General features: G+C 36.8%; 1 protein-coding gene across 2 annotated transcripts in view; it reads left to right on the top strand.

Moving 5' to 3' along the window:
- Positions 1–18,687, top strand: part of GSK3B (glycogen synthase kinase 3 beta) — a 199,096-nt gene that overhangs the window by 47,142 nt on the left and 133,267 nt on the right. For both annotated transcript variants that reach the window (XM_004436530.3, XM_004436531.3), the window contains exon 2: positions 17,222–17,415. In XM_004436530.3, coding sequence (XP_004436587.1) covers positions 17,222–17,415 — 194 coding nt within the window. The remainder of the gene's footprint in view (positions 1–17,221; positions 17,416–18,687) is intronic.

Raw genomic sequence — 18,687 nt, 5'->3', positions numbered from 1 at the left:
TTTTAGGAAATCTGTTAAACATGCATCATAATGAGTCATGATTTATCCAGCTTATTTTGTCAGTCTTTTCCGTATTGAATACAAGAATCAATTCTTAATTGAAGAATAAACATTGACTACGAAAGAGGGTACTTAATCCATGTCTTCATAATACAGATTATACTCAGTTTAAGAACTAAGGATAAATCATTCAAGAAGTAGACATTTGTTCATTTTTACTTTAAACAGTTCCTTAAGCGTACTTGGATTTTTTTAGAACCTAGTGAAGAAATGTTAGATTATAACAATAATACTTCTGTCAAAAGAATATCTTTTTAGAATTTTAAGCAAATTTATCTTAAAAAAATTTTACATGCTCAATTGTAGAGAGTTAGGAAATTACAAAGAGTTACAAAGAATAAAATAAAAATTTACATGTATTCTTTCTATCCAGAGAAAACTCCTGTTTACTTTTTGAAGTGTTTGTGTAACAATTGTTTTCAAATTGGGATAACACAGTATATAGCAGTTTTGTAACCTGCTTTTTCAGGTAATCTTGTATCATGAATATTTTCTTATAACCTTAAATATTCTTTGAAAATGTAATTTTAATGGCTGTTTAATATTCTCTTCAGTGTGAGCATATCATATTTACCTAATGATTCTCTTATTATTGGGCGTCTAGATTGGTTCCAATTTAGTGATTATATGTATAGCGCTTCAATGACTATCTACGTAAATCAATCATTTTCTCTCAGTTTCTGATGACTTTTTTTCACCATGTTATTAGAAAGGGAAATATACTAGGTAGGTATATTTGGTGCACCTGCTGCTTTTAAAGAAAATTATTCTTCATCAAAATGGGATCTCATATTTAAGAATCAAGATGTATATGTTAATATGTGTGGGTATGACATTATTTATTGCTCATTTCCAACGGTGGTTGACTTGTGTGTGGATCTGGAGACCCCTTTGCAATAATAACAAATCCTTACTGGGTCTCTGGCTGAGAACTACTGCTGGAGGTTGTAAACCCTCAGTTCTCTCCCACACCTTATCTTTCACTGCTCCTGCTGCAGCAGATACCTTCTCGCTGCCCCTAACAAATATTCGTTCTTTATTCAGTGACCTTCTTTTCTAACATCCTTGCTTCATATTTGGGAACAATTTTAAGGCTTTTTAACAGTTTTAAGACATTAATCCTCAAACACTGAAAGTAGAAGTGTAAACTGATAAAACCTTTCTAGAACTCAGTTGGTAAGAGCTAATCATGTTTGAGGATACCTAATTTCATTATATCCTTGTTAACACTCAAACCTTGAGTGTTTACTTTTTAATATTTGCTAATTTGCTAGGTAAAATATGGTAGGTATATTTGGGGCTGGGAAGAATGACTGAAATGATATGTTCATTCTTTCCCAACTTATAACTAAATAAAAATTGGAAGGTGAGAATTAGGCTATAAAACCCAGTGTTTGAAATTTATTCTCTTCATCTGGCTGCAATGGAATTACATATGTACTTTCAGAGCTGAAAGGGATCTAAAAGTTCATATGTAGTCAGTCCTTTTAGTTTACACATAGGGAAACTGAGGTCTAGAAAGGAGGTTCCTTGACTTTCCCAAGGTCATAAGCCAAACAATGGTAGAAAAAGCTTGGCCTTTTTTTCATAACTTAGCTGTTGGTTTTTCCACAAATGTCCCCTGCCTCTGCCCCCTTGTAGGTGACTGATTTTTTTTCTGTTTGGTTGCCTGATGGAATCTTTTTTATCTTTGAGTTTAACCAGGATGCTTGGATCATTCTGAGTCAGTTCTTTTGGATATACATTGTACCTTTTTGTCCTGCAGATATAATTCAATTTTAAGGAAATTTGTATCTTCAAATATTTTTTCTATTTGTGTGTTGGAATCCACTTTTGGAACAGTGATTATCCTTATGTTGAATCATCTTTATTCTCCACATTTATTATCTTTTCCACGTTTACTTTAATCTCTTCATCAATTCTCTCTGCATTACTGTGATTTCCTTTCCTCCCTGCATTAATTTTTCACCAAGTCTCTTCTGTTTCTAGTTTATTTATTAGATCTGTAGTTGTTCTGCTAAGCTAAGAAACAAACTGAGAACTGTGGTAGGCTAAAAAGTGGCACCGCAAAAGTTATCCACATCAAATTCCAGCAATCTGTGAATGTTACCTTATTTGGAAAAAGGGTTTTTTGCAGATTACAATTAAATTAAAGATCTTGAAATGAGATCATCCTAAATTATCCAAGTGGGATCTAAATCCAGCTGACAAGTGTCCTTATCAGAGTTACGCAGAAGAGAACCCAGACGCACAGAGGAGGAAGCTGCATGACCATGGAGGCAGAGATTGGAATGATGTATCCCCAAGGCCACAAGTCAAGTAATTTGGACAGCTACCAGAAGCTAGAAGAGGCAAGGAATGAATTCTATCCTACAGCCTACAGAGGGAGTGCAGCCCTGCTGACATCTTGATTTCAGACTTCTGGTCTTCAGGAGTGTGAGAGAATAATTTCTGTTGTTTTAAGCAACCCAGTTTGTGATAATTTGTTACTGCAGCCACGGGAAACTAATACAAGGACCAAAACAATTTTCCTTTTTTATCTCGCTGTTCTTTTATGACCTTATCTTTGGACTCTTGTTTTGTTTATTTCATGTTCTTATTAAGTTCTCCTATAGCACTATAACTCTTGGAAGGAATTTTTTCCTGCTCTTTAGATTATTTTCTTCTAGATATAGTTCTTAGTTTGGCTTTTGCATGTTTTTCCTGTGGTGTGTTTGTGACAGTTTTTTCAGCTTTCTTATGGTTAAATTGGGCAGCTCTTTCCAGATCTTTTGTTTTGATGTCAAGTCCATCAGTGAATTCTTTCTCTTTTTTACCTTATTTTGGATGTCTTTGTCCTTGAAGAATGTGGCTGTTGTTTTTAATCCACTCTTCTGTAGTCTGAGGGGTGTGGTAGTGAGGTAAATAGAGAAGTCCGCTAGCCGGTGCAGTCCTTTCTGTACATCTTTTCTGCCGCCAAGCCAGGGGTACATTCCACTTTTGTGGGCATCTCTTTCTTCCCGCTACATAGTTCACTAACGTGGAAGATGGCGGCCTTTCTGCCTTTGCTGAGGTTCACAGGTGATGTATAGGGGGCTTTTGGGGTGAGAAACAGTAGCTGTAGCCTTTCCTGGACCTTCCCTCCCCTACTGTGCCACCCCCCTCCGTAGCTGCCTGCGGCATTTTCATGCTCCATTTTTTACCATATTGAGGAGTATCATAGAGAATTGTCAGTATTTTGTCTTTTCACCATTTTCCTTCAGTATTGCTTCTAGAAGTGTGAGCAATGTTAGGAGCCATGCCATGCTGCTTGTAGCCTCAACATTTTCTCTTTTTTTCCTTGGCTCCCCTCTTTTGTAGTTTATAGCATAAGCTTGTTCTCCTATTCATTGTTCGGTTGCTGATGGTGACTTTTTGGTAATTAAAAAAACAACTGTGTTTTTCTTTGTTAGTTACTGGTGGAGAAATGATGATACTGATTCATTTCACTTTCTCAACCTAGATGATAAAATTTTTGATTAAAACAACGTAGGTGGGGCTGGCCCCGTGGCTTAGCGGTTAAGTGCGCGTGCTCTGCTACTGGCGGCCTGGGTTCGGATCCCAGCGCGCACTGAGGCACTGCTTGTTCGGCCATGCTGAGGTGGCATCCCACATACAGCAACTAGAAGGATGTGCAGCTATGACATACAACTATGTACTGGGGCTTTGGAGAGAAAAAGGGAAAAACAAAGGAGGAGAATTGGCAATAGATGTTAGCTCAGGGCCGGTGTTCCTCAGCAAAAAGAGGACGGTTGGCATGGATGTTAGCACAGGGCTGATCTTCCTCACAAAAAAAAAAAAAGCAAAAAAAACAACATAGGTGTTTTATTTTCACTGAGGGTCATTGTTTTTCTAAATATAGCATGGCAAGTTGTCTGATTTTATAAGTAATCTAATTAGCAAGTGTTCACTTCTCAATGATTTCAGTTTCAATTAAAGTATCTGATAGCTAAAGTAGTCAAATTGTTTATCTGGTTCTTCTGTAAAGCTAACAGGGGAGGTGGTGGATTAGTTCTTCAAGTGACTGTTTTTGAGTTGCAATGGGTATGTACTGAGATATCAGACAAGAAGTCATTTAATTAAACTTAGTGATACCCAAGTGGCCTGCAAAGCTGCATAATAAAACAGCTCCTGGCCTCTTTTCCAGTCCCCCTCTCCATTCTTTTTTTTCTCACTGTGCTTTTACTACGTTACCCCCACCTCTGTTTAGGGAGGATGTATTTTTATTTTATTATTTTTTTTAACAGCTTTATTGAAATATGGTTTACATACCATATAGTTCACTCATTTAATATATACAATTCGGTTATTTCTAGTATATTTACAGGGTTGTGCAACCATCACCATAACCTAATTTTAGAACATTTTCATCATCCCAAAAAGATCTCTTTACCCATTAGCAGTCACTTCCTGTCTCTTCCCCACCTCCCTCCCCAGCCTTAATTTACCTTCTGTCTCCTTAGATTTGCTTATTCTGGACATCTCGTATAAACAGAATCATGCAATTTATGGTCTTTTGTGACTGACTGCCCTTCTTTTATTCCCACATTTTGCTCAAGTCCTTCAATGTCTTTTTTTCCCATGCCTTTATTATCTTTTCCCACCTGATTGTCCCCTCGCCCCTTCACACTTTTTCAAATTTTAACTGAAATATCACTTTCTCAAGGGGACCCAACCCTGATTAGATTCTAGATCCTCCATTATGGGCATCATTGTGTCCTGTAATTCTTTTTCATATACTCTTACCTCAATTGTTATGTAACTGGGCAGTTATTTGTATAAATAATATTTGCTTTTTTTCACTAGACTCTAGGTCCGTGAAAGCAGGGAGTTTGTTATTTATTGTTGATTTTTCACAGTCTACACTAGGGAGAAATAAATACTTGGATGAATACCTTAAGGTGTTCAACCCAGTGAGAGGTGGAGAAAGTTTTCAGAGAAGAGAGGGAGGGATGTTTGTGTGTATTAACTATTAACATAGCAACACTACTCATAGTTGAAAATGTAAGCTGAAAAATAGTGGTTAATTAGGCTTTATGTATGTGTATTGGCTAGATAACATAAGACTTGTCTATTACATTCTCCCAGAAATATGAATCTGGAAAGTTTGTTGTAATACGAAAACTTAAGACTGTCAGTGCCAGGTTAATTTCTGGAGTCCATTTATGTTGTTGACTAGATTATCTGGAATATTTATCCTACCCAAGAAGTTGAATAACCCAACTGAAATATTCTCTTTTTTATTTAGAATCCAGCAGTTCAGTTTTCCAAGGATATTTGTAAATTATGGGTCCTACTGTCTATTTGGGAAACAGTTTATTGCAGGAGGGTGTTGCTTCACTTGCTTTGATGGATATATTAATGAAGTTGCTGAGCTTCAGCCGCTATTGGCCTCTGAGGGCCACCATTTCTTCTCTGTCTGTCATGGTGCCTGGACTGTTAGGTATAATTGTTCTCTTCTCCCTTAATGTTTACTTTGCACTTTTTTGGATAATGCAGGTCCCTGGGACAAAGGTATGTGACTATGAGTTATGTTTATGGGGGTCTCAGGATGGAGGAAATAGTATTTTCCTTATTGATGAAATTTAAAGTAACACTTTCAGATTAATGAGTCAGATGGCTTTCTGTTGACCTTATTGCTCTACAAGGTTATCAGTAGCACAGGACTATTTACTGTATCAAATCTTTGAAGCCTTAAACTCTGTCTACTGTGGAGCTCTTCTTTGGGTACGTAGTTTCAGTTTTTATAATGGCATTTGGTGAGAAAATAGGATGGCTCTACAGATGTTTATTTCATAGCCTACTTTTATTACAATGTATTTCATCTGTGAAGCATGAAATATACATAGTATGGAGGGCTGTATTGGATGGAGTCTTGGAGTGACTCAACTCAGAAAAGTCTTTAATGGAAACTTGGTCCTGTTATTTGCATATATCAACACTGGAATTTTAATTTAAAAGATTTTTGGAATTGTATTTCTATACATGAGTAAAGGTTAATTTCATAATCTGGGCATCCAGTAGTACCTTTTCCTGTTTGGCCTTTTCTTAGAAGCAGATTGATATGTTAGTAACAGAGTCGACACTTGGAGTTAAACAGCTGTTTTAATATGGCCCCTCTTATTAGTTTGAGATCTCTAGTAAGTCTCTTAAACTTCCTGGAATCTCAGTTTTCTCATCTGCAAGATGGAGATACTTTCAGGCACTTCATAGGATTGTTAAGATTAACTGAGGTATTATGTGAAAATAATTAGTAAGGTACCTGATTCTGTTATGTTACAGGAAATGCTGAACCCAGATTTTGAATAAATACTGAATCCAGCTTTCATTGATAAATAAATAACTAAATTAATTAATTCTCTGAACAGAAAGCTCCACTAAGGAAGGCGCCTTGTTTGTCTTATTTATTTTTTGTGACCCCAGTTCCTAGCACAGTACCTGTCTGGTACACAGATAGCGCTTACTGTGCATGTGATGAATTAATCATGACAATGTATTTGAACCAAAATTCTACTTACATCTTCTTTCCTTTTCTATTCTTAAGATTTTTGAAACTATCAGTCAGCCTACTGTGTGCCGTTAATATGAGAGAATACTTAGAAAATAGAAAGGATGTGCATAACATAAATACATGCGAGAATTAATATTTATAAAGCCACGCAGAGGTGATTTATTAAAGTACAGGTACTTAAAGTATAGGATTGCATCTCTCTCTCTCTCATTTTAAATGGAACTCACTTCTCCACTGATTTTCTTTTAAAAATGAGTGTGTGTTCCAATGCTTCTGCAGATTGTGGAGCTATAGTATAAAAAGGAACTTAGCCAGCAGTCACTGTTAGGTGACTTACACTGGTCCTGTCCTGGTTTATCATTAGGCCTAGTAGATAACAGCAGGAGATGACAAAGACCATCTCAAAAGGGCAAGGTTAGGAATGTAGGTGTTGCCTAAGGATGAAAGTTCTTTTTCAAGAGAAAATGTTTCCTACCTTTATGTCCTCTCAGCTTCTGACACTGTAAGTAATGAGTCAGCAGTGAGAGAAGTACTCTGCCCTGTCATGCCCTGTCCCAGCATGCTCTTCTATGACCCAGCAGCAAGAGGATCAGCCATACTTCTTAGGCAGTGGCAGTTGGAGTCCAGACTTCTTATAGCCCCGCTGTGAGTGTAGGACTGTGTCATTCCAATGGCCTCTATTTAACAAAGCCCAGTTAGGATCTCTTCTAGCAGAACTTTGTGGGGAGAAATGCTAAGTGGACTCTGCTTTGTGAATTGACCTAGTTGATCTGTCAGTACTCTTCCTCTGAGGAGAGATGGGCTTGGGACTTGCCCTGTTTGAATGGCATTGCTAGGTTTTCTGAAGTCCGTTTTTGTGGAGAGAGTGTTGGGGGATGTTAAGCCTGTTTTTAGAGGGAGGAAGAGAGGGCCAAATGTAAAAACCAATATGGATTTGATTCCAAGTAATTAGAATCCGTTGGGGCAATGTTATTTAATGTATTTTTCTCTTAAGCAGATTCCTTATTAACTATAAATGTAGCATCATTACTTATGTAGTTGCAAATGTAAACTAAAAATTAATGAATCACTTTGAGGATGTGTGGTGTCCCTTGCAGAAATGGAATTAATAACAGAACTCTTAATTATTACCTGGCTATTTTATTTTTCACGGTTAAGGAGATTCTTGTAAAGCTCTTAGGAGTTACCGCATCTCATTTCCACTTTAACAAGTTAAATTGTAATATTTTAGGTGTATTTTTCCCCTAGATAATACAGAATAGTCTTAGTTTGTAAACAGATTGTGTTCTAAAAGTTTATCAGTTGTTTTGGAACTTAGAATATATTTTTCCATTGAAAGTTTTGTAAATAGGTGAAATAAAAATGGTTAGGTTCCCAGGATGTCCTACAAAAGCCTCAAGAACTAAGCCATAATTAGCTCAGATGTCTACATATTTACAGTGAAAAATAATAGAAAATAATAATATTGCAGGAATAGTAATTAAACAAAACTAAAAACCTCTTAAAAATTAGTTCTGAAAAAGTCTACTTAATATTGGCACTTGATGGATAAAGAGATTTAATCTGAGGGAGATAAGGAGTAGATAGAGACTTATGGGAGACTGACAGATCTTTCTGGGTACTTTGAGGAGCTTTATAGGTTGATGGCATTGGCTTTTCAACTCATAGCTTTACTTTCTCTTGATCTTGATACCAGGCATAGAGCAGAAGTGCTATTTATTTTGTACTTAATCAGCTGTGGTTAAAGTTATTTTTTAGCTCTCAAGTGGAATGAAGAGAGTAGGGAAAAAGAAAAGGGAGACAAAGTTTCCTCAGGTAACTAAGATTTGAAAAAGAAAATAGAAGGTAGAGTAACCTAGGACGTCGCCTGAGGTGGATTCATTGGCATAACAATGATGTGAGTTTAAGGGAGTGAGGGAAGAGTATAACAACGTGAATGATTCCTTTTTGAGGAGAGAGAAGGTGATGATAAGAAAGTATGTTGGGTTAGACATCCGTGTGTTGGTCAGTGACTGGTGCTGGGTATCTTTGGAAGCTGTTTAGAACTGGAAATGAAGAACGGTGTGCTATTTTGGTATTTATGTATGCACGTCTTTCAGAGTTGGTTTTTCATGATGTGGACAGCAGCCGCCATCCAAATATTATATACATTCGGGGTATTTTTTAAAAACCAAATTCAATTATTATTAAACAATTATGCTCTATTATCTTTAAACTTATGAAAACTAAAATATTGTAGTTTAGCCAAATAGGAGATTCCTAAGACTGTGTGATGTAGAGAGATTTAGTCTTCATATTCCTTTTTTGTTTATTGTTTAGAAAAATTATGCTTCCCTGTTTTTTCAGTCTCCAATGTTTCTTAATTAGAATAAACTAGTCCACACACACACACACAAAAGGCAGGAAATGTTCCTTCTGTTCCTGCAAAAGTAGCAGCTGTTGTTAACCAGTAGATTATGACTTTGTATTCTGATAAATCTGTTCAAGTGCTTAAATGTTTGCTATCAGTTCACTGATTTGATTTTCCTCAGGGAAACTTTGACTCTCCTTTTGCTCATTTTAGGTGATGTCTCTCTCAGACAGCCTTATATCTCAGGCAAAATGAAGCAGTTTTATATTAAAAGTTATTTTGCGGTTTATATTAAAAGGTGTTAAGACGCATACTTAAAATGTGTGGTTAGATTGGACTGTTATTTTTATGGATTTACTTTGGAATTGAAATAAGTGGCTTGATTGGCTTCCATTTTTATAGACATTGGCAGGGGTACTACACTTGGGAATTGGATGACCCGGGTTGTAGTTTTTAGTATTACTGTATAACCTTGAGCAGTTTTACTTACCTTTTGAGTTTCAGTTCTCTCCTTCCCGATTTAGTAATGGTTCTACCTCCCTCATAGGACTGCTACCTTGATAAAGTGAGGTAATGGGTCTAATCATGTTTGTAAAGTGCTCCACAAATATGTTATTTGTGATGATGATGGAAAATGATGATGTGTGGTGATCAGTTTTGGTCCCAGGGAAGATTGATTGTCGAATTGGTGAATTTTGTCTTTGCATTTTTTTCTCAGTCTCTTGAATGACTCAACCCTTTTGAGAGGTGATAACAGGGTCCTGTTTCACATTAGAGAAGGAGTTAGCGGTACTTATTTTAGGGACTTTTAGACTGTTGGCAGATTTCAAAGTATAGTGGAATCCTATAGGAATTCGTTCACTTTTTAAAATGAACAAATATTTTACAGCCTGCTATGTGCATAGGGTATAAAATGAGGCTACAGCAATAAACATGTGGTAAACATGATTGTTGCCCTGTTGGATTGGATACTAGTTGTTAAATTGTAATTGGTAAACAGGTATAGGACCAACCTAGAGTAAGCAAGTCTTCTGGGAGAAAACAAATCCCATCCTGCCCTCTTCCCTCCACGGTTTGAGATTTAACAGAAAATTTTAGGCTAATAACCCTCACTTTAAAATGCACGTAAAAATGTGTGTAAATTTGTATGCTGTGCTATAGGCAAAGCAGTTTGGATTTAGGGGTGAGGATAACTGGTGCATAGTTCAGGGGAAAGCAAGACTGAGTTAACTGTTAACATTGTGGGGATTTGGGTTGTCAGAAGGCAATATTGAGGATCAAGGAGATGTGTGGCAGGCCAAAAACCAGACCTAATCCCTTAAGAAAATTTGTAGAGCCTTGATTTTAATGTTGCACTCACTGAAGACTAGACTAAAATATATCAGCCTTGTGAGAGCTATTTTCTGGCTTTCTTCTGGATTTGTGGCTGCTCGAGATTGAAGTTGCCGAAAGTGTGAGCATTGGATCAGTGAGTCATTGTGTTTTTAAAAGTAATTCTTTCTTTAGTCTAAGTGTTTACCATTTACTCTTTCCATCCATGTATAGTGTACTCTTTCTTTGGTAATATGGTAAAATTCCTCATTAAGAAAAATTTAAATGTACTGATTACTCTCCCCCACCCCAAATTGGGCAGTTTGTAAATCAAATGGATAAGCGTATTTAAGAATTCCTAAAAGCGGAAGCTCTTTACACACATGCTGCAAGCCTTTTAGACTTTCATGGGAAATAAACCTGTTTCTAAAATATGTCTTGATATTATTTCAAGTGAGGGCTTAAGACCAAGTGAAATATTTATTCATTTTGGGTTTGGTTTGATTTTATTCCAGTTCATTGGAGTTAGAAAAAAAGGAAAATATGCTTGTTCCAGTTCATGGTTCATAAGTAAAATAATATTTAAGTTTAGGCTGTTGAAAATTAGCATAGTTCATTCTGGTTTTTGGTTGGTTTGGTTTAAAGTAAAATCTGGATTTGAAGAGAAGATAAAAAAGTGAGTCAATTAAAAATTAGTTCTAGAGGAGTATGGGTATTTCAAAGTGAAAATTTGGATGTCAGTAATTCTCCTACCTGTCAATAAGTGCACATGTGGCAAATTGGGTCATTTATTTTGGCTGCCTGTTGTCGCCATGTTTTCAGCAAGCCCTCCATTCGGTTTTACTACTTGTAAGGCCTTTCTATATACCTTATCCCTGGGGATTTGTATCTGATCAGTGGCAAGCATAAGAAGAAGCAAAAGCACTGCTTAATGTTTAGCGTAAAGTAGTCAGTTCCCAAATCCTAATGGTTCTGCTTAAGTGATTTTTACATAAATTCAGCAGCAAACATTTGCTCAGCACACCTGCGTTCTGCTGAACCCTGTGCTAATAATAAGCACTAGGGAAATGTAAATGGTTCAGATAATGTCTGGCTTTCCTAAGAGCTCTTAGTCAGGTGAGGGGCTCAGACTCTTAATAATTATAGAACATGGTGATAAGCACTGTGGTAAGACACATACCAAGTGGTAAAAGAACATAGCAGAGGAGAAGAATGTTTTTGTTTCTGTTTCTACTGCCAATAATTCAAAGTTCAGAGAAACTGTAATTTATTGAGCACCCACTATGTGGCATGCACTTAAAAAACTGCTTAACCGGGCAGGCCCTGTGGCTTAGCGGTTAAGTGTGTGCGCTCCGCTACTGGCGGCCCGGGTTCGGATCCCGGGCGCGCACCGACGCACCGCTTCTCCGGCCATGCTGAGGCCGCGTCCCACATACAGCAACTAGAAGGATGTGCAACTATCACATACAACTATCTACTGGGGCTTTGGGGGGAAAAACAAAAAGGAGGAGGATTGGCAATAGATGTTAGCTCAGAGCTGGTCTTCCTCAGCAAAAAGAGGAGGATTAGCATGGATGTTAGCTCAGGGCTGATCTTCCTCACACACAAAAAAAAAAAAACAAAAAAAAAACCCTGCTTAACTTATGTTATTTAATCATCACAACAACACTTGGAAGTAGCAGCTATCTCCATTTTATAGATATTAAATGGTAGAATATGCCATTCAAATCTTGGTATGATTTTAGAGCCTGTATTTACACCATTATGCCTCTCTCCAAGGACAAAAACTTGAATTTTTTTTCTTTTCTTCTTCGCTTCTTCCCCCCCTTTATTTTTTTTGTGGTGAGGAAGATTGGCCCTGAGCTAACATCTGTTGCCAATCTTCCTCTTTTTCCTTGAGGAACATTGTTGCTGAGCTAACATCTGTGCCAGTCTTTCTCTATTTTGTATGTGAGATGCTGCCACAACATGGCTTGATGAGCGGTGTGTAAGTCCATGGCCAGGATCCAAACCCATGAATCCTGGGTGGCCAAAGCGGAGCGCGTGAACTTAACCACTGGGCCGGCCCTGAATTTTTTTTTCTTAAGGGGAATTTTATGGTTCTTCAGAATTGATGCTTGTTAATCCCATTGGCATAGTATCTTCTTATGATTGAAAATGTGATATTATTGTGCTGTCAAGGACTCCAGAGTCTTTTCTGTCTCATCTTTATCCTCTGCCACCCTATGTTTTTCTTTCAGTTTCCAAAAGTGATATACAGGGTGATATCTCCAAAAGCCAGCCCATGTGTGACGTCTGTCCATTTTGTTTCCCTTGCCTCTCCTTTTGTTTACTCTTCCTGTCCCCAAAGGAAATTTAGTAATTCTTTGTTTTGTTTTTCCCAATCCTTTAGATAGAATCATGGGGAGATGAATGGCAGCTAAGGGAAAAAGGCCCTGCTGCAAAGATTTTTATCACGTCACGGATACATAGAACTTGCCCTAAAATTTTTATCATGCTATTGATGGTTAGGGTTGATGTGACTGATTCAGCTGCTGGGTTGGCATTCTCTTTCTTCATAGTTTTGCTCCAAGGTATGTAAGCACTTGCACTCTGGCCAGAGCTTCCACGTCACAGAATAGAGCCCCTATTTCATGCCAAGAATATGTTTATTTTAGAATTTGTCTAACTCTTATTCTGTGGACCTCAGTTCCTTTTTATGTCTTTTGCTTATTAATTTTTATGTTGTTTTCATGTTTCTAAGCTGTTTTGTTTATTTGGGGGAGAACATCTTGCTTTAATAGAAGTTCTTTAGCCAGTTACTTAGGTTAAAGAGTTATTTGAACTTTGATTTAAAAACCTGAAAATTTGACGTGGTCAGTGTTTCACCCTCCGATAATCTGAATCATGCCTGAAAATGAGGTTCTTTTTGGTTCTTTTGAGTAATTTATATAATAATATTTTTCAATAGAGCGTTTGCCATGTTGCGGTAAACATCCGTAAGAATAGTTATTTCTCTTAGTGATAGAGAAACAGTAGGCAGTGTTGTTTTCCCTACTAATGCTATTATTAGGTAAAAAAAAGTCATAAAAATACTTTGTATCTTCCTTGTAGTCACAGGTCTTATGCTGGTTTCTCTGGGCTTTTGTTACAGACTTTTAACTTTGTTATTTCTACATGGAGACATTATTCTTGAGCTAAAGGAAGATTTTATAGAGCTAGTCATTACTGCTTTTATTCAGTTGGAATCAGTAGTATGGCTTATTAACATCTCCAAACGCCTCAGGTAAAAAGTGTTGCAGTTGTTGCTTTTTCTCAGCTCTGAATCTTAAGAAACATGAAATTAAATGGCTAAAGTAGGTTCAGCCTTGAGATTTATCATTCATATAAAATTAGAATGTCAGTGTCAGATACCTCCTAAGCATTTAAACATGCTTGAAGGGGCCTTTTGGTTTTCGGATGCTCACTCCAGCTCTGGATGTGGACTGTGTTACGCTGTTCATTCCCGGGATGGATTGGTCTGAGATGTGACTTCAAAAGACTTAAAAAATGTAACCACAAGGTGTTGCTTAGAGATACAACCCTGTGTTTGGGAGATTGAGAACTAGGCCACACATATCATTTTGGGATATGCCTAAGGCTTTTGTAAAAACTATATTCTATATTTAACAGCCTTTGATAGGAAGTGGTTCTGTTGCATACCATCTTCCTGTTGCCTCCTGAGAAGTCTATTGTGGCTTATATATTTAGGATTTCTTTATTGTGGTAGAGAGTAGGGAATTTACTTGTATATTCTAATTATAATAGGAAATTCATACTACCTGAGTGAATTTTAACTGTAATAGAGGGTCCCAGGAGTCCTCTGGCCAGAGAGAAGGGACCTGGAGCCTAGCTGTTTCCACTGTTGTTGCTCCTGAGATATACAGTGGCATTTTTTTGAGACCAATTTTATTGCAATTGGTGTGAGATTCACGATACCATGCATTTTGGGAAATTCAGTATTGGGCAAACTGGTGATTTTTTTTTTTTTCTTGATGAGGCAGATTTGGCAGATTTGTTATAATTTCTAGTTTTTCATGAGGATTTTGGTCTCTTGGTAGCAGTGCTTAACATGCTGCTCTGTTGCTAAGATCCATAATTATCCAGTTTCTAGTAGTAAATGTTAAATTGTTTGAACATCACAGAATCAATTGTTTTCCATTTTTGTTTTCCATATGCTTTTGCTTTGGAATAAGTTTCAAAATCTAATGTTGCCAGAGTATCTTTGGAAATAGCTCTTTAGCTATTTATAAGTGAATAATTGAGGCCTGAAAACTGTCAAAGATTATTCATTTATTCTCTTCTTATTACTCTGGAGGTGATCTTTTTACATTATATTTTCAGAAACATTATCTGCTTCTTTGATGGGGGTAATAGTCTATGAAGTTAGTCTTTCAGCTGTCGCAGGAAGGTTGTAAAATGTAGCAGAGGCGGCATGAGGCAAGTGAAGAGTTCTGCTTAGAGCTTTTTGATATTGGACAAGTTATTTTCTCTTAGTCTTACTTTCTTCATTTGCATAGTAAACACAGTGTATCCCTACATTTATTATAAGTGTTAGAGTAGATGAAACAATGAACTGGAAAGTTCTTTGTACAGTGAAATTTTATACAGCTGTTATTTTATTGCTAAGTTGGCAAATTACAGTGCCAAATGATGACATGCGTTTCCTTGGCACAGTAGCTGCTGACTGTCCCATGCACTGCTAATGCTCATGCCAAGTCATCCCCAGTGTTATCTTGCCATTCTTTACAGCTCTGCTATTTCAGATCTCTGATGGAGCAGTCTGAAGAGCTTGATGATTTCTCAGTAAAAATACCAGGATGTTTGAGGTAGAAAGCCTGAGAGCCGTTGTTCCTAGTATACCTAGGGATTTCACATTAGTAGAGAGTATAGCCCATAAGAGTTCTCAGCAGTCTCTCTAACTGCTTGAGCGAGAATAGAGTAAATCTTTTAATTTCTGCTAAGATAGTAAGTAGTTTTTTACTAGAAGTACAGGAGGGTGAAAGGATTGGTCCTTGTCCACATCCAATCACAGTTTAAAATTAAGAGGCCTCAAGAGTCTCTCTCACTTACAGCATCTGTAGGACTTATCTGTTTATCTTTCTACTCTGCTTTTAATATTTTTGCAGAATTATCTCATTTGTGCCTTTTCTCACATGCAAATCGTAATGCTGGGATAGACTTCCCAGGCTTAGTAGTTAAGGTTGAAGAGATACTAAATACCAGGGTTGTGATATCTTTCATAGCTGGTTCTTGTAGCCCTGAAACCATTTTTCTGAAATGTGAAGGTTTTTTTTGAGAAATGCAACCTGAGGAGGCAAGTGGGGAAAGTCATTACAATGTACTTATATTGCTTAAGTTTTCTTACAGGAGGAAGTGCAAATCTGTGGCTCCTGTTTTTTTTTTCTTTTATTGAAATATGGTTAGACAGTATAAAAGCATCATTTTTGGTTATACTCCAGATGGCTTTTGTTTTCAATTAAAATTGTGGCGTACAACAGCCATTCTTAAAAACTATTAATTTATCTTAATTAAAAAATAAAGCTTTGCTTTGTGAATTAGACCTGTGAGATTTTGCAAGCAACTTGTTCAGTGAAATTATTAACTCATAGTTCTTGAAATTTTTTTTCTTTTTGGTGATACGATTTTGACTTGGATGATCTAGGGAAGAGTCAGACTGTTTGAAATCACTTCTACTTTTTATTTTCTTTGGGACAATGGGTTATAAGAAAATGTATTCAATACCTTAGATTTTAATCTTTCTGGATCTAACCTTTCTATATCTCTTCATTTAGAGTTTAACTTCAGAAGACTGTAATCCTGTCTTTAGGAGTGCTAAAACAAAGATAGGTTTATTTTACAAATGAGGAAGAAAATAACTTATAGTAAGATTTATAGTCAACCTGAAAAGTTGTGGTTAAGATTAACATGGTCAGAAATGAAAGTAATATGGAATATTTTTGGGGAGTGGAGCGTGATGATTTAGAACTCAGATTAAACTAATTCTTAGCAAATATATTTAAGATCTATTTTACTAGGAAGTGAGATGTGAAGGGGCTATTTGAAAGCTTTGAGAACAATTTAAAGCTCTTTAAAATCAAGTACTAGAATGGTTTAGAATAGTTTAAGAATTCAGAGAACAAGATGATTGTGAACTATGTCTAGTCAAGCAGGAGTTGGCTCTTGAGCTTGAATTGAAGAGAATCTTTGGATTCTTATTAGGGGAGAGGGAAGGCCAAAAAGGTAAGAAGAGGGCCACGAGTGGGCAGAGACCCCACAGCCACTTAGCTACCTATGAATGAGGCTCAGTTCAGAATGGGTTTGATTTTTCTTTTAAGTTTTACATTTCTTACCCCCAAATTAACATTCTTTCCCCTGTTCCTATTACTCATCTGACCTTTCTCTGAGAGGTATCCCACTGTTTTCTTAAAAAGAAAGAAAATACGGAGAAGGGAAAACTTAAAGCGCTACCTTTCTAAAGGCAGAGTGGTCTGAACAGAGTCAGCATGTTTAGACATTTTTAGTTGCACATATTTTGTTTTCAAGAAAACTAAAGAAGCCTTGAGGAAAGAAGTAGAGCCTTTAGAGTTGGACAGATAAGGATTCAAACCCTGATGGGACCACCGTTTGCTTTTTTGACCCAGGGCAAATTTAATATTCTTCCCATTACATTTAATATGGGAACAGTACTATCTACTCACGGGGTGGTTGTTTTCATTAAGTGAAGTCACATATATAAACTAAACGCGGTGCCTGGTCTATAGAATGACTGGATATATGGTGGTTAAAAAAAAATTAATTGAAACAAATAGTTGAAGTAATTCTGTATGATAAACTAAGATGAGCATCTAAAACTAGTTTGTTGTAAGGAATATAGTTTACTTTGTATACTTTGGCAATTTTCTCTGTTTAATTCTTTTAGTTCTCATTTTTCTACCCCTTCTTTCCTTTAGGAGACAAGGATGGCAGCAAGGTGACCACAGTGGTGGCAACTCCTGGGCAGGGTCCAGACAGGCCACAAGAAGTCAGTTATACAGACACTAAAGTGATTGGAAATGGGTCCTTTGGTGTGGTATATCAAGCCAAACTTTGTGATTCAGGAGAACTGGTTGCCATCAAGAAAGTATTACAGGACAAGAGATTTAAGGTAAGACCTTTGGTATTTCGTATATTTTGTTGCTATCAGTACATGTAAATAATAATTTTTTTTTCAGTCTTTTGCTTCAAATTTCATTTATTGTGCAAAATTTTTGTTCAGCTCAACCACTGTAATGATTTTATTTTATGTTGTGTATTTTGTAGAGAGAAAATTTACTGAAGATTGCAATATTATTTTTGGACCACTGCTATGAGTGATATATGTATTTAAAATATTGTGAAAGGTAGATTAAGATGTCTTAATTTAAACTTTTAAAAAGTGACCTCTCCCTGCTTTGGGTCTCATTGGTGTAGGAGACCAGAGAAACACTGCTGGTAGCATATGATCATTTGATATAGTTGACTATGCTTCCATTCTTGAAAAATTTCCTTTGAATCTGTGATGCAGCACTATCATTTTTCCCCCATAACTCTGACCTGTCTTTGCTATCTTCCTATGTCTCTCTTCTGCCTGCCCCTAGAAACCAGCAATCCCCACAGTTCCCTTTATTTTCATTTCTCGCACCATCTCTTTAGGGAATCCTACTCATGGATGTTCAGAGGTCATCTCTATGTTATGGTATAGTGGAGGGTCAGCTGACCTGGGCTCTAATCAAGACTCTGCTGTTAACAAGCAAGTCATGCAGCTCTATTCCCTGCTCTGCTCCTCCCACCTCTGCAACATTTACTGAGGGTCTCCCGTGTGCTAGAAACTATGCTGAACATTAAGGGATATAAAAATAAATAACAGGTGATCACTCTTCTGAAATAGCGCACAGTCTAGTGTCTGTATGCTCTAGAATGTTTTGAATATTTTAAAGACGTTTTAAAAAAAAATTCTAAAGTTTTTGTCTTCGATTCTCACTCTCTTTCCCAAGTACTCGTCCCTTATTGCCGAATGCCCACTGGATCTTGATATCGCAATGTTGCACTGTTATCTCAAATTGTCAAGGCTTCTTATCTAACCCTGATTTAACTTTTAAGACCCAATGAACATCCTTTCTATTGGTTACCATTCCTTTTTGCCTTTGCCTTCTAATGGTTTTATCAATCACGTTGTCATTCAGTTTCTTCCATTCTCTCATACCTCATATCCAGTCATTATCAAACTTGGTTGTTTTTTTTTTTTCCCCCCCTCACTGCCTTGTTGATCTATCCCTTCTTTCCTTTTCTCATCACTGCTATTCTAGTCAGGCCCTTGTCATTATTTGGCTTAACTGCTAGTAAGACACTACTTCTGATCTTCTCACTTTCAATCCCTTCTGCATACCAACACTAGAAT

Source organism: Ceratotherium simum, chromosome 15 (assembly GCF_057802395.1).
Source record: "Ceratotherium simum simum isolate JZ-2026a chromosome 15, ASM5780239v1, whole genome shotgun sequence".
NCBI lineage: Eukaryota > Metazoa > Chordata > Mammalia > Perissodactyla > Rhinocerotidae > Ceratotherium > Ceratotherium simum.
This window is presented reverse-complemented; position numbering and strand designations above follow the sequence as displayed.